This window comes from Tubulanus polymorphus, chromosome 9 (assembly GCF_964204645.1).
Source record: "Tubulanus polymorphus chromosome 9, tnTubPoly1.2, whole genome shotgun sequence".
Lineage (NCBI taxonomy): Eukaryota > Metazoa > Nemertea > Palaeonemertea > Tubulaniformes > Tubulanidae > Tubulanus > Tubulanus polymorphus.
The window spans coordinates 15,778,843-15,804,682 of record NC_134033.1 but is presented as its reverse complement, the minus strand read 5'-3'; the positions used below and the strand labels follow the sequence as shown (position 1 = coordinate 15,804,682).

Genomic DNA, 25,840 nt, shown 5'->3' with positions numbered 1-25,840 from the left:
TAGGTGTTTTCCCTCTCTCCAATTATTCTGAATCATGACGGCAGCGAAGTTGCTACTGTTCGCCTTCGCGTCGTATTACTTCATTCGCGGCGGTTCGGCGAAATGTGAGATTCAGCCCACGAGTAGATTGGACTGTTTCGCCAACGACGCTAGCTCGACCGAGGAACGCTGCGAGAACAGAGGATGCGAGTGGTGTCCAACCGGTCACCAGGGGGCGCCCTGGTGTTACTATCCCGGCAATAAGAAACCCGGCGGTAATTTCTGCCCGACGGAAATACCCGAACACGACCGAATCGATTGTTCTAACCAGGGCTCGTCACAGAATGATTGTCTCGGTCGGGGATGTTTCTGGTGCCCGACCGGTACGCCGAACGTACCCTGGTGTTTCGTCGATTCACGGAATTGGCCGAAGGAGAATATCCCCGATTCCGAACGAGTCGACTGCGCTCCGCAAGGTAATTTCAGTAAGTCTCCGACAGATGGCGTATAAGAGCCTAAATCAAACGCTCAAAATAATCTGATACAAATTAATCAAGATTATGAGTTATTTTTTTCGAAGGTGGAAAACTTGATTCCTACGCGGACTGCATCACAAAGGGCTGTATGTTTAAACCATCGTCGATGTCGGGCGCCCCCTGGTGTTACATACCGAAAAAACGAGGATACAAAATGGTCGGTTCGCCGCAAGTCACCGATCTGGGTTATCGGGTGTATTTGAAACGCCAGTTGGGATTGACGATGTTCGAAAATTCAATCGATGACGTCATATTGGACGTTGAATTTCAAACCGATAACAGACTGAGAGTGAAGGTCAGGGTTTTATATCTTCCCAATATGCAGCGCGATATGTAAATTTGAATATGCTAATTTATGCTAATTTCGTTTGTAGTTTTTCGACAAGCATAGCGCGCGTTTTGAGGTACCGCTACACATCAGACCTGTGAATGGACGCAAAGCTACAAGTGCTGTCTACAAGGTCGAATTCACGGACAACCCGTCATTCGGGTTCAAGGTCATCAGGAAGTCAACAGGCGCGACAGTGTAAGTAAGATTCTACTGGATAACGCTAACATAAAATATCACAATAAGGACAACAAGCGAGTCTGAAAGTTTCCTTAAGCTATTGATGTATTCAAAGTTTCGACTATATCCTAATTATCATCTACAGCAATACATTTTTAAGTGTTGGATCATATATCAGCGTGACGGACTCGGAATGTTTCATCACTAGTTATCTCCACACTGCAGACGGATGAACAAATAACGCGGAAATATTAATAATAGAGGCCTGATATTTACAGGTTTGATACGACGATCGGTGGACTCGTGTTCGAAGATCAATTCCTGCAGATAGCGACGCGTCTGCCATCTAGCGATGTGTACGGATTCGGAGAGCATTTACACCATACGTTTAAACACGATTTGAACTGGAAATCGTGGGGAATGTACACACGCGATCAACCACCATCGGTAAGCATCGAATTTCAACGAAAATAGATTCTAAATCCCCTTCATTTTCAATAGCGTGGTGCATCAGCATACACGCAATCGTGGTCGACACAAAGAACAAGTAAACGAACAAGGCAGTGCAGAAAACCCTTTATCGCTGCTTTGCAGCTATATTTATTATTCAAAAATTCAGTTCCAATAAGTTTAACTATCCTTCCTTCCACGTCAGATCAGTGTCTCAGAACCGCGGATCCGAGTGTCTCACTTTGCGTGTGGTGCTTTTATCAAATGAGAAGAACGAAATGATTGTTATTTTCTATTGGACAGAATCTATTTTTCAGGATAATGGAAATCTATACGGAGTTCATCCTTACTATTGGGTGATTGAAAATGGCGGCAAGGCGCACGGGGTTTTGTTCCTCAACTCTAACGCTCAAGGTCAGTGTTCGGAAATATCAAAATTTGTTACAATTTAAATGATAATCATAATGTATTGCGCAGGGGCTCGTCACGATAGCTGGGGATCCAAAATCAAAGATTTAACCCAGTATCCTAGGTAACGCCCTGTGATTTTTTGTCTGCTGTTGATATCCAGATGTAACTCTGATGCCGGCGCCGGCCCTCACTTACCGCACAATAGGTGGCGTGCTAGATCTTTACATCCTATTGGCTGAAAACCCGGAAGCGCTCGTTCAGGAATACACATCCGTGAGTTGTAGTATCGAGCGATTTCATTGGTCGATCGGCCGTATCTGCGATTCTCATTGGTCGATTTTTGATGATTCAATTTTCAGGCGGTCGGACTGCCGTTTATGCCACCGTACTGGTCACTTGGATTCTCTCTTGCTAATTTTGGCTACCACACGTTGGATAATATGAAAAACACGATCAACGCCATGGAAAAATACGACATTCCGCACGTTAGTTATTTCCACCATCTATTTACTTTCTAATGTTTCAAACATAATGCCTGAAACATATTGGGCATTTACACGTGTGTATATTAACCAATGATGAAACACTCCGAGTACGTGTTGTAAAGATGATATAAAATCCCGCAATGCGATACCGCCACCAACCAAGTGGCGCCACAAAACACTTCTTCATTCGTAACGAAATTCAGTTCATTTTGGATAAAATTTGAACGTTTAACTTTAATCTTAAGGCTTCCAAATTCTAGAATTATCATACGAGTCATCAAATGGATATATGATCCGCTTTCTCACACGCTTTATGAAATAGATTTCACTGAAAATTGATTCACTAATGAGAAACTCGAATTCGATTGAAATCTAGAAGTAATTAAAGCCCGGTTACCCAGTGCCACTAGCGACCCTTGTGGAATCCTCGCTTGCCACAATAGCATTGGCGGTATCCCATAAGGTGATAAAGTGTCCAAAATGTTTCATTGAGTTAATGGTTTATTCGACATTTCGACTATTATTCCCTAATAGTCATCTTCAGGAATACCAATAATATTACAAGGACACATTTCAGACTCCATCCATTCTTTTTGCGGTATTCATGTTTACTTTTAATTGTAGGATTATATATTTGGAGATATTGATTATATGGATAGGAATTTAGATTTTACCTACAATCATCAAACCTACGCCGGACTACCCGATTACGTCAGACAGTTACACAGTAAGGGCATGCGATTCATTGCTATACTGGTAAATATCAGGCTTAGTAAAATTACTCATCCGCACTCGACCTAACATCAGTTTATGGTATAGTGTGCGTTACTAAATGATTCATTTAAGAGAAAAGTTTGAATTCGATTTTAACTGAAATGTATGAAGACATTGAACGTACATGGCCGAGTAACTACTAGCGACACCTGGTGGATCCTTGCTCGCCGCAGTAGCGTTGGCAGTTCCCCATTTTCCTGTTCGCATCGACCGATCTTTGAAGGATGGATACACATTTGAAACACTTCTACCATCTAATTATGAACGATCTTTTTTCACCGTAAAAGTTTTTTGTTTCGTAGGATCCGGCAATAGCGATCGGTGAACCGAATTACAAACCGTTTATCGAAGGTCAAAAACTGGACGTCTGGGTGAAACACGCTGATAACAGGACTTCTGTTGAAGGCAAGGTGAGAAACTGATTAGTTCCATTGGGTCCAGTACCGGCTAGTTCTCTACACAGGGGCTCCTCGTATCAGATCAACGTGAACATGATAAAATCTGTAAAACCAGTGTCTATGATGTATATACATTATAGACACAGGATTAACAGATTATCGTTTTTACACTACCTACAACTCTGATACGAGTCCCTGTGGTTCTCTGTGCTAGTACCATTTCGTTCATTTAAATGGAGATAAGTCACCGCCGGACTGGTGGAGAAATTCATCAGTTTTTTTTTCCCAGGACCCAGTTTCAGGTTGCTGGCCCAGGTCCTCTGTTTCAGAGAGCATTTTTTCGATTATTTCCGATGGCACTTCTTCAATTCAGAACAATATTCAGGACCAGTGGCAATTTACTAACTTTAACCAGGGACACTTCGTTTTAGTGTAGAGTCAAACTTAGTGAGATTTAGCCATAACTATATGGAACTAGTGTTACAAAGCTTACGTAAAATAATAAATCATGACTGCTACCGTTCGATGTATTATAGGTATGGCCCCCGACCAATGTGTACTATCCGGACTTCACGAATCCCGACGCCGAAAAATGGTGGATAGATCAATGTACTAAATTTCATAACACGATTCAGTACGACGGTCTCTGGATTGTAAGTAATCGCTGCTGATACTTTATGTGAATAAAGAGATTATAAATTGATTAAATTACTACTTTTTTACCAAAAATATCAAATTTGGAGCGCATTTGAACTAACTCTGGACGTTAGGATACCTGCATTATATAAATGACAATTATTATTATTATTATTATCATTTTTACAATTATTATTGTTATTATTATTTTTATCATCATTGTAATTATTCTTTTTCTCTATTTCAAGGATATGAACGAACCGGCGAATTTCTACTGGGGCACAAAAGATGGCTGTCCGTGGAACAAATGGAACAATCCTCCGTACTTCCCCAGTAAGTTAATACTCAAATTACTACAGTTAAAACTTGACCCAAATTCCGAATCTTGATGACGCCATGATTGAATATGAATCATTGAAAATGACGATATCAGTTATTTGGCTGTCACATGGATATGAATGTGTATGAATGCGAGAGTTTGGGCTTCTGGGGCTGTTTACATGACCGTCACAGTCTAAGACCACCTAACACCATCTTAGTTCTACAACTAATCTACGTAACAACTTAAGACCAGTCATACGATGTAAGAACACTTTTGGACTGTGCAACTGGGCCCAGGGCTTTTAAGGTTTTAAGTTATCTTGTTTGTCCAACGTTTCATTTTGAAATATTCTTAAATCAATTCGAAAATAAATCAAAAATGCTATGAACCAAACTTGCTACTAATTCTGTACGTATTTCTTACAGAGATTTACGGTCCGGTTTTACATTATAAAACACTTTGTCCTGAACACATGCATCGATTGAGCCGACACTATGACGTACACAGTCTGTACGGCTGGAGTCAAGCCCCGCCAACTTTGATGTAAGTACCAACTCATGCCCGGCTGTCACCGCAACGTCGCATTAACCAGAACCCAGTTGCACAGGTGTGAGTTAACAATATAAGATTTGAATCTTTAAATCATCGAAAATGAAATAATTCAGCTCTTGGTCAAATATCCTAGTGATAGCGTCCGCTGTGGTGTAGGTAAAATCTCGTGTCTGATTGGCTCTTGCTCATACGGTGACGTCAGGTCCCAGCACGTGTCCGATTGACTTCGTTCATGTTCCTTTATATTGCTTAATTTTAAGAGATGTCAAACTTATAAATCGGGCCATAATTTCGACCGAGTAAAGAATATATCATTTATGATAAATCTAACTTTATCAAATAAAATCAATTTTCCACAAAAGAATTTTTCTTTTTTTCTAGTGCTGCCCGCAAGGCCACTGGTAAACGGAGTATTGTCCTGTCGAGGTCGACATTCCCCGGTGTTGGTAAATACATCGCTCATTGGCTGGGAGACAACTGGAGCACGTGGGAGAGTCTCAGAGCGTCCATCATCGGTTAGAATTCTTTTATATCAAAAAATATTGATTCTTTTTTGTAAACCAGTACCCAGTTTTACAGTTGTGAATTAGAGTTAACTCTTGGGTCGAAACCGGGTTCCAGTAGTTCCAGAGATCTGAGCAAAGATTTCACTGGATTCAGGGTCCAGTTCGACAGTTGTGAATTAGAGTTTTAACTCTGAGTTATGATCAATTAATTTTCCATTAGTTAACTCAGAGTCAAATCTTAACTCATAATTTTGGAACTGGGTCTTGATTATTTTTGATGAGTTAACTCCGAGTCAGTCAAAATCTTAATTAAAAACTGTGTAACTGATTTCTTACATTTCCTGATCTATTTATAGGTATGATGGAATATACACACTTTGGTATTCCGTTCGTAAGCATTCATTTGTATTATCTAACAGTTCAAGGGAAACTCCATACGTGCATCGTTTTTCAAATCTTCAAAGAAAAAGTGAAAAATACGGTTGCAACAGAGTGCCAAAAATATCACAATACATCCGTAGAATTATCGATGTGTTTGTTTTTGTAGATCGGAGCTGATATTTGTGGTTTCATCCGACATTCCGAACGTAATCTGTGCAACCGTTGGCAACAGTTGGGAGCCTTCTATCCGTTTTCAAGAAACCACAATCTGGGATACGAAAACAGGGTAAGGAGACCGAGTCCACCTCAATCCACACACCGGGTCCACCTCACTCCACACTCCACACCGTATCCGAGTTTTCAAACGCCTCTTTAATCATATTTTCAGCCACAAGATCCCACGTCGTGGGGAGACTATTTCGCCGGCGTTGCCAGGGATACGTTACGTATTCGATACACATTGTTGCCGTATTTGTACACGTTGTTCTATAAAGCCCACGTGACCGGTTCTTCCGTCGTACGACCGCTTTACCACGAGTAAGAGTAATTCCTCAAACATATCATCAGTTCATTTGAGATATTCTTCGGAAAGCAAATGAATTGAGTTAGTTGATAGTTACTTTTCATATCCATTTTATATTCATTTTTAAGGTTTCCGGCAGATCGAAAAACATACGATTTAAACTATCAGTTTATGTGGGGCGCAGGATTCATGATCAGTCCAGTTGTTTATCCGGTTAGTGCAAAACCGAATAATATGAGGTGACAGCGATTAGAGTGTACCTGTTTAACGCTCTTACGGTCCTTCAATATTTCACGATGTAATATTCAGCCCCATTCATATTCCTGTTTAAATGCACACTCGCTAGCTTTGGCAGATTGAGAGAAAATGCGAAGAAGTGATTCAACGTTCTTAAAAAAAATATTCGCCTTCGAGAGAGTTAAAAAAGCTCTTTATGATCCTATAGATATTTCATGGAGTTGTGTCATTCCTATCCTATTGAAAAAGATCGCAATAGATCTGGATCGTCACGCACGACCAAACTAAAACACGAAATAATGTGTCGATTTAAACCAATCGAATTTATCTGATGGAGAAACAGATATTTTATACCCATATTTCGTATATTTCTTTCTCTTTCTTTTTCTATGCAGGACACGTTTAACATTGACGTATACTTCCCTGATTCACGATGGTACAGTTACTACGACGTACGTAAATGATACTCCAAATGGTTACACATTCATCGAATTTATTCTAGCCCACAAGATGAGTTACAGTTAACTCAGAATGTTTAACTGTGGAACTTGGTCCTGCGTTCTCGACAAAACGATTTTCATTTCATTCATTGAAAACACCCTTTGAATTTTCATAATTTCGCCGCATTATAATAAGAAATAGAAACATCTGAGATCTGCCATTACCAATATTCTTTCAATTGTGTCTGATTATTTTCCAGGGTGAGTACGGCGGCAGAAAAGAGACTAAGAATATTTTCGCTCCCTGGCATTTCATCCCTCTGTGGTTCCGCGGTGGTCACGTGATACCGACGCAAGATCCCGCCAGAACGACAGCCAAAAGGTGATCAAATTATCGTATTCTATCCGTCATGTATCCGTTATCAGTTGTAGAATCCAGAATCTTTACTATCTATAGAATCAATTATTTCCTCCTATTTATTTTTCTTCAGTCGTCAAAATCCGTTCAGAATCGTCTTCGTGTTGGACGAAAACGAACGCGCTACTGGCTCCCTCTACTGGGATGATGGCGAATCAATCGGTATGCATCATCGCTAAAGTGAATTCAAATTTTGAATTTTGATAAGATCATTAAAAAAATGGCGGATGTTTTGATGTTTAGATTCTATAGACGGCGACAAATTCATGTACGTCGAATACAAGGCCAGTCGCAGCGGAAACGGGATATTGCTGACGTCACAATTGATTAAAGATGGCTACCTCGGCGCCCGCAAGTTGACGGTTGGATCGGTGAAGGTCGTCGGATTGAACAACAGATCGATATCGCAGATTTCAGTAAACGGTAACAACTGGACCAGTCATCACTTCGATAAAAAGGTTCGTAGGCGACGATGAAAAAGCTTTTCCTACCGACGAAACACTTTTCCCGTGTTGAAACGACAACATATAAAAAAAAGCAATACAACATTAAAAGACAGAGAGTCCGAAATGTTTCCTTTAGCTAGTAGCTTATTCAACATTTCTACTATAACCTTTGTCCTCTTCGTCGAATAAACTACTAGCTCAAGGAAACATTTCGGCATTTCTAAGACATTTATTTCTGAACTGCAGTATGTACAAATGAGTGAATCGAATGTTGCTATTAAGACTCGAACATCTACTGATGTAATGATATTTTTCATTTCTCTTCATTTTCAGATACTCGAGATCAGTAATTTGAACGTGATTTTAACCGACGAATTTTCAATCAGAATTCAATGATTTTATGTAACTATTGATGAATAAAGTGAAGGACAATCGATCGAATATTTGAGAATGAGATTGTGAGAATATATCGAAGCGCCGAGAGACAATCCCTCGCGCTGTGCTACCTACGAAACGACTGTAGCATATCTCCCCCAGCAACCGATATCTCGGAAATGCTCGAGTGTCAGTTGCCACCGAAATCCAGCATACATCCCTCTCGAAATTCGAGTCCGACCTCGGAAAAAAAATCCTGAATTGAATTGATTCGAAAACTTTTCGAAGTCTCAGTGAAAAACGTATATTATAATTTTATTCATAAAATTAACATTGATATATATTGTATATTCTATATGTTTGTACATGTACACACAGTGGTTATACAGTAGTGCGTGGTACAACACAGCATCTGGACTCTTCCAGGAGTCATAGTGGGCGAATACAGGTGGACTCCGGGAGTTAGAATATTGGACATATAGAGGAGAACTCCGATAGTTAACACCTGGAGTCGACGAATATGCGTCATTAAATTTCAATAACGGTTTTTATCCTATGCTGAAAGTCCCAAATTGTAGTCGTCGTAATAAAAACAGTTCAGTCTTTGCAAAGATTCGATTGCCACAGTAAGTCACACGCCGCATTCGGGTCACCACGTACACCTGACTGATGGTCACCCACCCGCCACATATTAAACCATCGTTTAGATTCGAGTCACTAGAGCACGACGGTGTAATTGCCGATTCGTAGAACTGGCATATCGGGTTCGAGTCCTATAGATTTTTTTTCTCAAAATCTCTTAGAAAAGTATTCCTTTTCGATAGACACGAAATTTCTGGTTACGGGGCGCCGTTGTCTCAGTACTTAATCAAATTCGAATCCTTGCAGAGTCTCTATAAATCTACTTCGTTCCCGTATTACCGATTAGAACAAAAATGAACAGAGGGATAACACAGATTGTCTGACTTTTTCTACGAGGACAATGATTCGTTTTGCCCTCAATCAGCTCTTAACGAGGTCGAGCGAGTCAGGTGAACAAAACATGATTGCTTTTTTAATACACATTCATATTCACAGTATAATATAATATATATAAATACGATATTTAAATAATTTCATTAATAATTTACAGAAAAAATATATTTTGTGTTATTCGTTATCCGCAGTGAGCAACTTATCATTGTGTGAATACATTAATATATGAGTTCTATTTTAAAACCGATATCTTACAGCTCTCTCTTTCTCTCTTTCTCTCTCCCTCTATCTCTTTTTCCCGCCTCGGTCTCTCCCTGTCTTTCCCTTTCTCTCTAATACGCTGATATCAGGGCTACTTAAGTTCCAGATTCATTCTTTTCAAGATATTTTTTTTCAAAGCAGCGTCAAGGGCGGATCCAGCCCACCGCTGCTATTGAGCGGTACTCACGTTTATAGAAGTGTCCTTCTTTTTTCAAATTCTGGTAGTAGTCATTAACATGGTCAATTTGAATAATCGAAAATGGTAAACTTATCAATTATATTTTAGTAAACAGTTCAAAATGCCAAATTGATGCCCAAACATGCTCAGATTGCAAAGTTTTTTTTACGATATAGGGTGCCCTTCCACAGCTGAGCAGTACTCAGAAACCTTTGCTAGCTCCGGCCCTCAGGGTGTTTCTCTTTATAGTCGAAACTCGTCGAAATAATCCATGATAATTTCTTGTCAAACTCCTTCTTATATACGTGTACACCTCCTGGAAAGAGACTTTCAATTTCCCCTGATTCTCAACTCGACGAAATCAACTACGGCCAAAGTTTAACCGCGAGTAGGTGGGAGATTACGTGATAGAATCTCAATAGCAGAGCGCGACCAAGATCGCAGAAATAAGAAACCACCCAGAAATAACTAACCACCATCCCCCGACTATCAAACCACACACCGACAAGAATCTAATGAGCGCGTATTCATCAAAATAAGAAGAACACCGATCTTAAAAACCACGCTAGGACTCGACACCGAGAAACTGCGCGCGCTATTCAGGAAAAACAACAACAGACGCGTAATTAGTTTCTGAGAACTGTTTTGGTTTTAGACTATGACAGACGAGAGGGAGAACGCGCGGCGACATCAACCGAGCAATTCATTTATTGCGATGCAACGAATAAAAAGCATTTTATAGAACTGCAGCGTTTATAGTTTTATTATGGTCTTCTTGTCGCCAAATATCAAAACACTTTTTCGCGTCGGCGAACGTCGAAGCCTTAATGTTTATGAGCGAGTGATGATTGCGAACTGTCTTCGGATTGTCGACTCGAAGGCGTTATGATCCCCCTAAGGATGATATGAAAGCGACATAATCATATATTCATATATATTGTGGCTATTTTGGCCCTTCTCGTTACAGCTATGAATCGTTCTGCGAGCTATCAAAGAATTGAGGATTTTAGGGACACCTGTGGCCCGTGAGGTTAGAGGTTAACTGTGGAACGGTGAACCAGTAAGTTGATTGGTTCCATAGTTCTGAATTCAGATACGAGTCGGACTCAGCTTGTGAACTAATTTCAACTCACGAATTAAATCTAACTCACAACTGTGGAACTGGATTCAGGATCCCAGTTCCACAGTTATGAATTAAGCTTTGACTCGGAGATAACTCATTGAAAATCAATTATCAAAGTGTTAACTCTAACTCATAACTGTGGAACTGGGTGACATTGAGTTAAGAGTTAACATTCAGCGTGGAACTGGATCCTCTGTTTTCTTCACCCGCGTGGTGTTTTCGGACACTACAACGAATCGTACGAATTATTCGACGTATTATCGTCCTTCCCGTCGGAATCGTCGTCGGAAATATCTAAATTCTGTAGATCATTCTGAACCTGAGCGTCCTGTAGCAACTCCTCCACGTTATTGCCGATTTCGAACTCTAACAACGTTCCCGGAATCAAATTCAACGAATCCATCATCAAATCGGACGACGAACCGCCGTCGGAGCCTTCCGGGGAATCGCCCATCGGGTCGTCGCTGAAATCGACATTGTCCTCCCCGTAGGCGACCACGTTATCGTTATCGCCCTGGTCTAATTCTTTGTCTTCTAAAATGGCGGTTAAATTCGTGAGGGATTCGCGACTGGGTCGTCTGCGAATATACTGCGGACTGGCAGACGGCGAACTGCCCAGTGGCGCCACCTCTTCTTCCGCCTCTTCCTCCTCCTCTTCCTCGACTATCTCCTCACCGTCGCGATCTTCCGTTATTGCGTTTAAAGATGGCGACTTGAGCTTATCGCTGCTCGGCCGGAAGTTGTGACCCGTGCTGAGCATGCGCGTACGTAACGGATGTATACTTCCGTCGACGCCGCCATTGACGGGGCAGGAGTTCGTACGCATTAAACATTCTCGAGTTTTTGATTGACGATGTTTCATTCGCGTGAACTCTTTCACCGCTAACGATATCCGTTCAGTCAACATTACCGCCATGACCTTGGCCTTCGATTCCTTTTGACACAAGGCCGCGTGGCATCGAGTGTTCACCTTGCCGAATTTGTTACCTTTATGGTGGTAGACCCAAACGAACAGTTTCGGATAGTCAGGATGGGCGATACAGTACGACATGTACCGATAGAAATACTCGGTCGAGCCCTGTGTTTTAGTATGCACGAGCATACCGTACGATTGAATCGTCAGTTTCATTTCCGTTCCGCAGTGGCCATTTTGTAAATAATTATTCCATAAAATCGATACCGGTTTGTCCACGCAACCTTCACCTTTCATCATCGTCGTGTGCACGTTACCGAGATACATCACTTTGTAAGTCGGATCTTTTTCGCTGATTTTTAACGTTTTTCGTCTGAAGATATTCATTTTGTGTGCCGGTTGTTCGTTTCGCGCAACCGCCGCTGAGTGTCGCCGCTGTAGCTGTCGTCACTGTAGGCACATAGCGAGATATTCGATTTCCGTTTGTTTATCGCTTCCGGTTTCGGAGGGTTCGCGCGACGTCACGACTACAAAACGGAAAAAAAGAAAAACTACTTTAGCGATAAATCACACATTTGAAACTGACTATTTTTCGCGGAGTTCATCGCGATTAAGAACACTTTGGAATGCTAATGGAAATGCCAGATTTCAGGGACCATGAATTCCGCAGTAAATTGAGATATATTCGAGTTAATTTTTTTCAACGAATGCTTCAGAATTACGTCACAATTGTGGAACAACTGGGCCCTGGATCAAATTACACATGAACAAAAAGAAAATCAGTTCTATTGCAATTTAGATGAAAGAATATTTCACCGGAGAGACGCCCGCGTGTGTCGACAATATAGATATTCACTTTCCATCTTCCAAATCGATCTCTGATAAATCAATGATCGTGTCGTCCATTATTGGGTACAATATACAAACCGTATATTAAACCGTGTTCCATTGTTCTTCGCCAGTAGCTTCAGGAGGTATGTTACAGGATTAACCCCCTCCACCTACCAAGCTGTGTTACAGGAGGTATTAACCCCCTTTCTCGCCACCTCACAGGCTGTGTTACAGGAGGTATTAACAGGACCCCCTCCCTCCACCAGCCGACAGGCTGTAACCCCCTCCACCTGCCGACAGGCTGTGTTACAGGAGGTATTAACAGGACCCCCTCCCTCCACCAGCCGACAGGCTGTAACCCCCTCCACATGCCGACAGGCTGTGTTACAGGAGGTATTAACTCCTCCACCTGCCGACAGACTGTGTTACAATCGATTCCAATCAGCAAGTCTACTGTTATATTCAACTCAAAATTTATAGACTGAAGAACGTTATATAAAATTCCATGTAACAACAACAAGTGAAACATATGGCGAAATAAGATACAAACAAGTGAACTGTGAAATAAGTGCATGTGAACAAAGAAAGCTAATGTTTTACAAAGACATCATAAGATACATCATTCATGAGAGAATGCCTGTACAAAAATATCAGAGGAGATTGACTCGTTCGTTCAACTTGATATCGACCTAAATTACCGTGTCTATCACCACGGTTACGACTCGAGTCCAAAATGGCCAAAGGTCTTGATTATGAAATATGATATACGATTGAACATCATCTTTATTTGATTGATTTCATTTGATTCGGTGTTCCTCACGAAACCACCAGTCGGAAACGAAAAAATGGGTTTGATTTTGAAATCGGAAATCAATGCACAGATAAAGTGGCATGATGCGTTGAATTTACAGACTTTTTTGTTTGTGTTTAAACCGAAGTACAAACTGGTCATAAGTCTCGAAACGGGCATAGAGGTCAGCTGCTCAAAAGTGATTGTTTCAGGCGTCGATATTAGTTCCGAACTGTTTTAGTCGTAGTCCTGCTTTGAGAAGCAGTACCGAAGAAGGTTGAATTTACCAACCTATAAAACGTCCCCGTCTGAAGCCCTACGGAATATCTACCTCTGCATTTTTCTCTTAGGCATGTCAAAGTCATCGAATCATCGAGCTAACCGAAAATAGATATTTCGATTCTATAAATAACTGTTGACGTCATATAATATCGATAAAAATAAGAGAAACTAAACGCCCTAAAGATACCGAGAAACCCATATATATGTCATATCTATATGGTTTTTTATCACTGTTTTACATTGGCATTTCTCTTTCCTGTAAATTGTTGTTCTGCGTAAAATGAAATACCACAATAAGAATAAAACGAGTCCGAAATGTTTCCTTGCTATTCGACTTCGCGACTTTATCCTGATGGTTATCTTCTGGAATACTACTATAATGACTACTAAGGATATAGTCGAAGAACCGAATGAATATGAGTTCAAGGAAACATTTCAGACTCTTTTTACTCTCATTCCCGAAGATGACAACTTATCATCGGAAAGGCCGAATAGATATTCGCTTAACGAAATATTTCAGAAACTTTTTAGTCGAAGTGTGGGATCATTTTACGGCTCGGGCGTGTTTCTTCAATGGTTATCATTCTTCTCAGACCTCAAGTTACACAGGCATCTTCAGCCAAAGCGTAATACGAGAATGGTTATGAATACAAAACATGTCTGGAGTTTCACTGAATATAGATATCAGAATCTAACGCCCCCTCCGCGCATAGGTCACCCACGTGTGGGTGTCAGGAATATGGGAATGGTAAATTCGAATAATTGGGAACGACCTTCCAGCAAGACCTAGGATAGGATTGTGATTTGTAAAAGTAGGAAGCCATAACCAAAGGCGCACTTTACAGAAACAGGTGTCTCGAAATGTCATGTAAATGCTGGGACAGAGTCAATATCACGGACGGGTTGGGGGATGGGTGTAAATATCCCAAATGCACGTGCCCACCAAAATGACTTCAGACGATAAGCTCTAACTATGAGAGAAGGTTTTGTGACTCCGAGCCAAGTGATCGGGCTGGTCGGTTTACTGTTAACAGGCTGGATAAGGTAAGAGGGTGCCAGGTTATAGAGGCATTTGAACACAACAAGTCAAGCAATTTTAAACCGACGTTGACATTAAGGTTTTATCGGCCTTATACACATTACAACATTCAGATTTATAACCTATCGCTACCCCTCCCCCTCTCATCATACCGCGCGTACATACTCAATATACCGGATATCAGGGCTTCGATATAATAAATACACTTACGTGTGGAAATAAATATCAGTTAATGACGATATCGGATATTATCAGCAACACTTTAATACGTGTCTCGTTATAAATAGTTAAACCGGTGATTGAATTTGTGGAGGTTTCACTCGCATGTTTAGTAATTGCGATAATACGACGCGCGAATTAGTGGATTATAGCGAGTGCTTGAAGGCACTTATCACCCGCCGAGTGCTGTCGGTTTTATCGTATGCACTTCAGGAGAAGTTAATTGAAGATGATATTTAGGGTACTTCTTGTCACGATGGGCTTGTACCCTCTAATGAAAGTATCAATCTGTTATGTCGGTCCTGTACAGCCCCTCAGCCTACACCTTGTACCCTCTCAGCCTGGACCCCAGGCTACCCCCGCACTGCCTAAACCCTGCAGCCCTTCAGCCTGAACCCTAGACTACCCTCGCACTGCCTGAACACCATCAAAACTGACCGAGCTAGCTAGACCTGATAAACGCTCCTCCCAAGTCACATCGAAATAGACATAGTAGTTCATTCAACTTTTCTACAAGTTCATCAAGAAAATGGCTTCTACGATATGGGCCTACGTTGAAATTTCGAGTGAATATTTAGCGCAAATAAGCATTACGAACTATTCATTCTAAGTGTGTGGTTTTTATATAAAAAACCCAGCTAAAACTGAGTAAAGATCGGTCACCAGTATGATATCGATTATTTAACATACACACGCACTTCGAGACGTGTGGCCCTATACATAATCTACGCGTGTATTAACCTCCATTAATGAAATACTTATTCATTCAAAAGTTATATTGAAAAATACCTGAGGCATTGTACACCTAGTTGTTAAACTATTTACAGCGCTTCATTCATTACGAGAAAATCTTTTTAAACTTTATCTTCGTTAAAACCTGTTTTTTTCTTACTGCCACAGAAACGATTGTCAGTTCGTCGTATTTTTGTGTCCGTCATTTTTCGAAGTATATGAACAACAACCACAAAATCCAAATCCAACATAGTAACGTCGCACATTCGACACTGCGTGTACATGGAACACCAGTTATCTTGTTACATTTTCCGTAACTTATATTTGTAATATCGTCCAATAATGTAAAATTTTAATGATCAATTTCAATTTAGAAAAAAAAACATCATTAGCACTGGGTATAATCATGGACTCTTAAACAGTTTAAGAGTCCACGGTGTAATATGTAGAACCACCGTCAATTAAAATGATGAGTGAACACATGATTTTTACACTGACAGTCCCTTCCTTTAACAACTTTATTTGCCTCCGCAAATACTTCACGAAATAGATATACATGTATTTGGAGAATAAGGATGTCTTAAAACATTCAAACCAAGAATGTTTCCTTATGTATATATAACTTTCTTGAAATAATGTCATACTCTTTTCTGCCGCATTCTTTCTTCTGCTTAATTTGGTTAAACTATGTATTTCTCATCTGACCAGTTTGTTAGACAGCGAAATGATTCCATATTATACTGTATACTCCGTCTCAAGACTGGGCCCACGAAAATCAAAAACATTCGCCGTGATCTTTATCACAAGATTTAGAAACTACGATAGAAATTCTTTCTGATTTAACCACGGTTCAGGCACAATCTAGTTACCTTAGTCGGGTTATTCCAGTGCGGGCGGATTCGTAACAATTTACGCATGGGGAATATAGTAGTAGGTCGTCTCGGGTTGGAAAGTTCCCGTTAGAAATATGCAAATTGATATGTAAATAGATAATAAATTAGCAACTTATTCATGAACCTAATAAAGTGTGCGCGCTGTAGTTTTAATATAATGTAATGCCAGAACACGTTGAGCGACGAAACACGATGAAATATCAACCAATTTAGTCTCAAAGTCGAAACGAGGTTTTTATCTTTCGCCAGAGACAATCGTCAGATTGATTCTTCATTTCAAAATTTGTAGCCTACAAAGGATTTTGTTTATATCACGTTCATTTATATTCCCAATGTTTACAGCCACAGTTATATATATGTACAGTTATATATGGATATGATTGGAAGGGATGGCCTTACACTTATCAGTCTTATCAACATTAGGTGATCGGCTATGCAGATTAAAACGCGGTATTATCAATAGATAACTGCATGGCCCGCTTCCGTAAAGGTTGTACGTCCCTATTTAACCCATACCCGGTGGAGATTTCACACACGATTAATTCAGAATTAATTCAACACCCCCCCCCCCCCGCCCAAGACAAGCAGATGTGCCATTTTTGAAATTCGGGACAGGTCCACAGGAAATTAGAAGGGAAATTGACCGATGCGCACAAAGATGAAGGGTTAGGATTAGGATTAGGAAAAAATTAAGATCGAAAAAAAATAAAGATGCAATTTTCGTGCGAACCTGGGGGCATTTTAAGATATTTCATTCTTTGGAATGTTACTCAGAGCCAGAAATTGGGCGGGTTCGAACCGATGCCTTGATTCGCCATTCCGACTACCGGTTATGAACGACCCTACGTGTTCCGACGTTATGTCGAGGGGGTTACGTGGGTCTTATACAAGACCTTCAAGAGTTAGTCTTTTCACTGCCTCTTAATACGGAATCTTGAAAAAACCATTCTTAAGGTTAGTGTCAGAGTGGCTTAAAGGACAGGTTTTGCTGTTGAAACGCATCGTTTTCAATTGCAAATTAGGCTTGGAACATGTGTTTTCATTGATTATAGAAATCTGTTTACGTGACCTTGAATCCGACGGCCCTGATAAGGACGACCACGGACTTAATCTATCAAAGCCGCGTAACTTTCCCAGAATAGATCAAAACCTTGAGAGTCAATTTAGGTAATTTCCACTCTTCGAGGGAGGGCTCCGCGGGCGCTTCCGCGAGTTGCTCTATTTCGGCGACGAAAGAATCCGTGCCCGTGATGTATTTTTACACCCACAATTAATTTATCACCGGCATCGCGACACGCATGCGTAGGGATTACGGGGAAAACGACACTTTCAACAAACACGAATCTTCAGCCGCCAAACGAACATCGTCTGTCGTCGGTAGCCATGGTAACCGATCCGAGGAGCACGGGTTTCATCAGATCTTTTTGCGCCGAATTTTCTACGGCGAAAAAATAACATCGGAGACCGCGATCTAAAACTGATAACAGCACATAACAGACCGGTCAGTAGCTTCAGACCAGTCTAAGACCTTCTCATACCATTTCATTTAACTTCATTTTTATAATATGTAATGATATATTGTAATATTTAGTGGAAATAAATATATTATTATTATTATATATCTATAGTCAATCTAACAACTTAAAACCAGTCAAAATGTATATTGGTCCGATGACCATGTTTTTGAAATATTATTTAAGTTTTGGCCAGTTTTTATCAGTTTTTCGAAAAAATGTGCGAGTCAACCATCTTCAAATCGTATCAAATCACCTCCGGATGTGATTTGATGATTTGATAAATCGATTTGAATTTGATACCGCGTTAAATTCAAAGATTAGACCAAATCAAATTTTTATTTTGCCAGGATAAATACGATTTTACTTAAAATCAAATTTAATTTGACGTGATAAATTCGTCTCACATCTCGTGCCAATACCGTCTGCCAATGTGATAGAAGGATAGAAGTGATGTATATATATATATATATATATATATATATATATATATATATATATATATATATATATATATATATATATATATATATATATATATATATATATATATATATATATATATATATATATATATATATATATATATATATATATATATATATATATATATATATATATATATATATATATATATATATATATATATATATATATATATATAATGATTATGCTGATATATATATAATGATTATGCTGATATATATATATATATATATATATATATATATATATATATATACATGTGAAAAAATCGAATTGATCTGGGAGCGGCACGTAATGAAATGATATCTAATACAGGTGTGTCATCAACGATGATGAATTAGTGTGTTGAGTATGGCGGCGGCGGAGGTTTTTTTACTGATGAAAAATTGTCTAAAGCACAAATAAACAGTGTTTGTATGGACGAGGTACACTTCGTAAAACTAAACGGAATCTGGAGAATTACATTTAATGATTTCGTCGTGCAAAAATGCGAAAGCCTACACAACTGTGCAGAACTGCATGGATTCAGAGTCAAATTAAACTCACACGACTTTGGACCGAATTGAACCCACACAACTGTGGAACTGGATCCAAAGTCAAAACCCACACAACTGTAGAACTGGATTCAGAGTCAAATTGAACCCACACAACTGTGGAACTGGATTCAGAGTCAAATTAACTCACACAACGTTGGGACTGGATTCAGAGTCAAAATGAACCCACACAACTGTGGAACTGGATCCTAAGTCAAAACCCACACAACTGTAGAACTGGATTCAGAGTCAAAATGAACCCACACAACTGTGGAACTGGATTCAGAGTAAAATTAACCAACAGCTCTAAACGGGACCTGTTGCTCATTCACTGTAGTTGACGACTGACGAAGTGTTCGAGGCCGTGCTGTCTTCAGGCTGTGACCGCGATGATACACTCCGAGGTCAGCGACAATTTCCGTTTCATCGAATCTTTAAGCTACTTATCATTACTAATTATAAGATGTACATTCATCTAATTGTCAGATAGATAAATGAATAGTGTTATAATTCAGTGAACCGGCGATTGATGAGGTGAAAGCAGCTTTCTCTGTGTAAGGGGTGGAGGGGTCAGGCAGCGGACAAATAGGAGTCTTCAAACACAAACCAGTGGATGACGAACCGAGTAATCGCACTGTTCACGTGTTCACCATCTAACTACGGTGTCAGATCTTTTAAAGTTTATGGACAAATACTTCGGAACTTTTTACCCGATAGTTTAAAAATATCCACAATTCTAACCATCTTAGATCAGCACTTTTTATTATGTATCAATGTTTTATGTACGCACTCCTCAGCGCAATATCGTATTGAATAAGGCACCAAATATGGTAACCAATGATGATTATGATAATGATAGTAATAAAAATAATAATAATAATGATAAACATCACGTGTCTATTTGGCAATCTCATACAGACAGCATGTGTACACTTCCGGTCAGATCTTTTTAAACTTGAGTTTCACGTTGTTAGCCCTCAGTCGTGGATCAGAATCTAGATGTGAGATGCAGGAAAACCTGTTGTCATCTTCGACTCCACGCGGGCTATTACCGAGAACGAGTCTAGATTCTTGCAAATAACCTCGGGGAATTTAAGGTGGAAGATTCGGAACTATCACACGAGTTTATCGATTAGTCTCGTAACTTCGAAATGAGTCAAAGGTTATAAATTGATGATCAGATCAGATGAGTTCATGCGTCATCGCAGGCGGAAACGGTGACCGTTAATTTTGAAATGATCGGCTCCGCGACGACGACGACGAATACTGACGTTTCTCGTTCCGTGTAATCAACGCGTATCGTAACAATCAATAAACATCCATTGTTCTAATGGCGATTATTTCCGCGAAGTTTCCCCGCGCGACTCCGGTTTAGGTTAATGACCTTCATCTCGGCAGGATGTGGCCATCGTCGATGTGGGGGAGGGTTTGATAATATACAGCTAAGCTGAATGGGTATATATATATTTACATAGAATCTCCCAGTAAATAGCTCGCGCTACGTCAATATCAATAAAATATGAGAATGCTTTTTCATACGTATACACGCACTAAATATATACGTATTTAATTCTTCATCTTTCCCAACAAGTACTCTCATATTACCGTCGTCATTGCCTGTCAAGCTAGATATTCTAAACCTTATTTTTCTATGAGTCGAGAAACCTTCTAGTTATAGTTTTCTTTGTTAATGACAAGACAACGAGGGCGGATCTAGGGCCCGGTTTTATAGACTAGTGTTAGATTAACCCGGGGGCTAACTCGATTGAAAACGAATTGAGTTAACCCACGATAATACCAGTCTATAAAACTAGCCTTGATTTCGAGAAGGGGTGGCGCTGAAAATTTGGGATGGGGACTTATAATATGATAAGGGCAGGTTTGGCATAGTGAGTACATTGTTGGGATGGGGGCCCCTCCAACAGGAAATCTATGACAAAAAGGGCTTTTCTGGTTCTGGTCAGGGCCCATTTGGATTTATTAATCAAATATATTTTTCCCGTCTCTTTGGAAAGCACATTCGAATTTTGAAGGTGGTAGACCAGTCCACTTGGTCCATCCCCCTAAATCCACATTTGGAAGGAAAATACTTAGTAGGCCGATAAACAGTTTATTATCATTGAATAGAATGTATAATAACACGTGCTTCAGAATAAAACAGTTCGATAACGAACTGTATTCCGCGAACGACACGTAATTCAGATTTCATTTGACGGTTGAAAAAAATCAGAGCTGTCAACGCCCGTTACACGAGCCGTCTGCGTACTTTAAAAAACAACAACACGGGCGATATCGATCTATCACTTCTAGCGGTGACGTCATATCCGTAATGAAAATCAAAAATCAAAACATTCAATGGAAATATTCAATGGAAATGAAATTCTGGTAAATACACGTGATGTGTGTAAATTATTCGAAATATCGATATCACATTTGCTATAGATTATAGTGGTTTGAATATAATGGAAAGTATCCAGTAAATACGAGAGGTGCCCTGCGAGCAGTGTACACACGAATACCTGAAATCATAGGTACTGAATCCTTACCTGTCATTGATGAGCCTTTAAATAACACAATCACAAATATTTCCAATTTAGAATTAAAATCACTCGGCGCTGTTGTATTTAATCAAATACATTGTATATCATCAACTAGTGCCCATATACGTATGATATTTAGTACTGCAAAGTGAATCAATACAGTATTGTGCCGTTAGTGCGCGCGTGTATGTACTGCAGTACGCGGTACTGGTGTCGAGACAGTCGGTGGTGGCTCTATATCTGTCTGTCGCAGTCACGCGCGCGCGACATGCCACACTGACTAAACCGACAACACGACACTCGAAGCGACCTGTTTGACACATCCGCAGAACGCAGAAAAAAAGCCGAAATCAAAAGTAAAGCTCATATTTCATGGGCGGATCCAAGGGCAGACTTCGACAGTCTGAGCACAAAGAAATGAAAAGGGCATATATACTGAAAAAGGGCAAGTTCAGTATCCAAAACAAGCTAAATCATGCGCTGCGGACTACCTCTTATTAGTTGTGGGTGGAAAAATGAATAATGCCATTGTGTTTTGCTAAAGGGCACGGAAAAATTGCGACGGGAGACAAATTGCACCGCGTGCTCGCGTCTGGATCTGCCGCTGTCTCGATGAGTTTGACTTCGTTATTGTGGGTTTCTCTTTCCTCAAATGAATTAGACAATTACTCGGTCTATGGAAACCGAGGCTGAATTGAAATGATACCTTGTTTCTCCTTATCGGCCGGTCATTTGCATCATCAGAATTTGTAAACAGTTCATTTCTATAACTGACCGGTCTGTAATGCTTAATCATGGCATAAAAGTACCCATAACAAAATGGCGGCTAGCAACTGTAAATTATCAAATAACTGTAAATGTCAAGATAACGAGGACAATTGAAATCTAATTATTTGTTTCTATTTCAATTCGCTGACCAAATAAGGAAATTCTATTGCCCTAAAACAGACGCGTGGATTGCCTGCGACAAGGATGAAATATACTTTAAATAGATATTGCGGAATGTTTATCAAAATCATTGAATAAACAGAAAAATCGAAAAATAAATAATCTTTTTTTTCAGAAATCTATTTCGACAACAAAATTCAGCGCAATGAGTGCACGACCGGAACTTCATTGCAAAACAAACATTGATTTTAAAAATGATCTTTAATATCCGGGTAGAGAACAATTTCCTCTGCGGGAAGATCAGGGTCACAACTTTACAAATGAACACTTTTTAAATTCGTCAAAAGTGGTTCATCTTTTAAATTCCATCTACGTATTACACTGCGTTATAGACTAGACTATAGGCCTAGTCGTATATACTATAGTAATAGCAGTGGCGGATCTAGGAAATTCAGAAGGCTTGGGTCAAGAAGAAAATGCATTTTTCCGAGCATTCTTGTCATAGGCTACTAATAGAGATCCCAACTTCGGTATTAGATATTTGCTAAGAAACGCAACTGAAAATATGCTATTTCTTCAAGGATGATAGTCATATTTGCAGTATGTTTTAAAGATATCAGTTTCTCGATGAAATGGGCCACCTCAATCGGAAGAAGGGGTCCACGAGACCACCTTCTAAATCCACCCCTAAATAGAGCCACTCATTTCAAATAGAAACAGCTGACATTCACGACGGTACTGCCGTGAACTAAATACAGGATTTTATTCTATCATGGGCTACACAACAGTTTCGCTTCCTTCTCCGGTGGTAGTGAAAGTTTCACGCTCGTATTAACATTAACGACAGGTATTCCAGTAGCGATGAGTCTTTGACACGGAAGTATACGTACCGTCGTAAGTAGACGAGGGAGGCCGGGTCAATTAACCTAGAAATAGTATCATTTAGTGGGCACAAATCACCAACATGAATCCCTTACCGTTTCTTGATTAGTTTTACCCGGAGTTTTCGCGGTAAAATGGAGTCTAGATGTGATATTTCAATGTCCCGGTCAGTCCTTGCTGTATGTAGGTCTTCTCAACAGATGTGATGTCTCACTCCGAGTCCTTGATGTATGTAGGTTTAAGCTATACATTTGATGTATCAATGTCCCTGGCTCCTTGTTGTACGTAGATCTAAACTATAGATGTGATGTCTCAATGTCCCGAAGTTCTTGTTGCGCGTAGATGTCTGAATGACCCCGAATCCTTGCTGTGTAATCTATAGGTTGTGAAGTCTCGATGCTCTCGTGTCTCATGAGCAACTGAATATCTCATCAAACACTAGTGTCTTTGTTTGATGAATAAGTCACAGATCATCCTCCGCTCAGCGCCGCCGCGCTAACCGCCAAAACAGAATCCGTTTGATGCACAGTTAATCAACTAATTATTTCTACATCTAAGTATAGTTGATTACGTTAATTAGTTAATTGCGTTAATTTGTTATTATGATGTTTACGTCGATTTGGTTCCAAATTGTTACCGATGACAATAGATGGTAGAACATTGTCCGCGAGTAGTAGTCCAAACTATGCAATACTAGAATATAACGAGAATCCCACAATAATGACGAAAAAAAGTCCGAAAATGTTTCGTTGAGCTGGTATTTTATTCGATGTTTCGAGACTATCCTGAAGATGACTATCAGGATATAGCCGAAACGTTGAAAAAACTACCAGCTTAAGGAAACATTTTCGGACTTAATTTTCGCATCATTTTTGTGCATTATCGCCACAACGCGGATATAGTGTTTTATCAATGGCGAAATTCTAGAGTTTATTACAAGTTAAACTGAATTTCCCAATAGGTCGGTTTAAACACCTACTAATCATTTATGAATAGATTAATTGCTCATTCCGGGTTTCGAAGCGTAAATGATGTTATCAAATTGATTTCAAAGAAAATTAGCAACATTGTCCCCGTGACAATTATTGTAAATTTCGTATTTACGAAATAGTGTATTTTATCATCGGCTGCGCGTGAATCACGTTTTTTTTGATGCCGTAAAAACCGTTACACTGATGTTTATATACATTTGATACCTAGTTATTTAAGGGGTTTCTCAGCGGGAGTCGATGTGCACTACGTCATCAATATTAGCGTTTCAAAATTACAATCACAATTATTTGGCGTTTATTTTGTAATTTTATATGTTATTCTATTTTCGTTACATTTTAAGCGCATGCGCACAACTACATCAATACATCGGGGCTAGAAGACTGGTTGTCAAGTCAATTCAATTCAATTATCGATATATTCAACATGTTGATCCTTTAAACCGTAATAAATTCATATTATAATATTCATTGTCGATGTGTGTTATTTTTTAAGGCGTGGATAAACTTTCAAGTTAGTTTTCTTATGTATTTCAAGAAAATTTACTGACTATTTTTTCTCTGATTTTCATCATATTGTTTGTTATGGCTGTAATCCACGATGTGCGTCACGCAGTCAAGGGAAGGTGATTTATACTGATGATAAGAGGTTTCTTATTTTCATACGCCCTTAATTCCCGTAATCCGCCGCCTGGTTCTAATATCCGCCTTTCTCAAAACGGACGGACTACGCAAATATGTATTGATGATTCTATCATTCACACCGATTGACGTCAATCTCTGGTGCATTGAGTCCCTCCCGGTCTAATTCCGCATTTCCTTTCCGTTTCGTGGGCAAAACTTTCGACCTTGAAATGTTTCTGATCATAAGTTGACAATGAGTCAGTTTTACTTGGGTAATATGATTCTTGGATCCATTTCCACAAATGTTTAATGGACCCCGTTCCACAGTGGGTTTAATTTGACTCGGGACCCAATTCCACAGTTGTGTGGGTCTAATTTGACTCGGGACCCAGTTCCACAGTTGTGTGGGTCTAATTTGACGCTGGACCCAGTTCCACAGTTGCGTGAGTCTAATTTGACTCGGGACCCAGTTCCACAGTTGTGTTTGTTGTTTAATTTGACTCGGGACCCAGTTCCACAGTTGTGTGGGTTTAATTTGATTCAGTTCCACAGTTTGAACCAACCCCCCGTTCTGATTTCCTGCAGCTAAGGTCAAATAGAGCTGAACGATATACATGTGTTTATGTATTTATGAAGGGTGTGGCGCTGTTATTATTTGGATCAGTATCGATATCTACCAGTCGATAAATCAATATAGAACATTTTATGACCGTGTCGTCAATTCTAAAATGTCACCGAAAATCAATACGACGACAATAAGTGCATACGCTT

General features: G+C 39.7%; 2 protein-coding genes across 5 annotated transcripts; one reads left to right on the top strand and one right to left on the bottom strand.

Moving 5' to 3' along the window:
* The first annotated feature begins 34 nt into the window (after positions 1–34).
* Positions 35–8,462, top strand: LOC141910617 (sucrase-isomaltase, intestinal-like). The gene is made up of 22 exons (XM_074801311.1): positions 35–455; positions 560–810; positions 890–1,041; positions 1,302–1,470; positions 1,791–1,887; positions 2,045–2,157; positions 2,244–2,369; positions 2,994–3,125; positions 3,446–3,553; positions 4,078–4,194; positions 4,426–4,510; positions 4,925–5,042; positions 5,433–5,566; positions 5,914–5,948; positions 6,105–6,224; positions 6,327–6,475; positions 6,590–6,674; positions 7,094–7,150; positions 7,399–7,520; positions 7,630–7,718; positions 7,800–8,014; positions 8,336–8,462. Exons 1-22 carry the CDS (start codon positions 35–37, stop codon positions 8,396–8,398), a joined length of 2,958 nt encoding a protein of 985 aa, XP_074657412.1. The 3' UTR covers positions 8,399–8,462.
* LOC141910472 (protein FAM43A-like) lies at positions 8,433–24,149 on the bottom strand. 4 transcript variants are annotated; one of them, XR_012619900.1, is made up of 3 exons: positions 21,693–21,906; positions 10,925–12,354; positions 8,433–10,685 (listed from the first exon to the last, which is right to left on the bottom strand). XR_012619900.1 is itself a non-coding variant. In XM_074801164.1 (3 exons), the coding sequence occupies exons 2-3, from the start codon at positions 12,212–12,214 to the stop codon at positions 11,117–11,119; spliced, it is 1,005 nt and encodes a 334-aa protein (XP_074657265.1). In that variant the 5' UTR covers positions 12,215–12,354; positions 21,693–21,906; the 3' UTR covers positions 8,433–11,116. The 4 variants fall into 4 exon arrangements, 3 of the variants coding, with proteins under 3 accessions (XP_074657265.1, XP_074657264.1, XP_074657263.1); XM_074801164.1 differs by having other exon boundaries at positions 8,433–11,140; positions 11,234–12,354; XM_074801163.1 differs by lacking the exon at positions 21,693–21,906 and adding an exon at positions 23,552–24,149 and having other exon boundaries at positions 8,433–12,354.
* Positions 24,150–25,840: the final 1,691 nt, after the last annotated feature.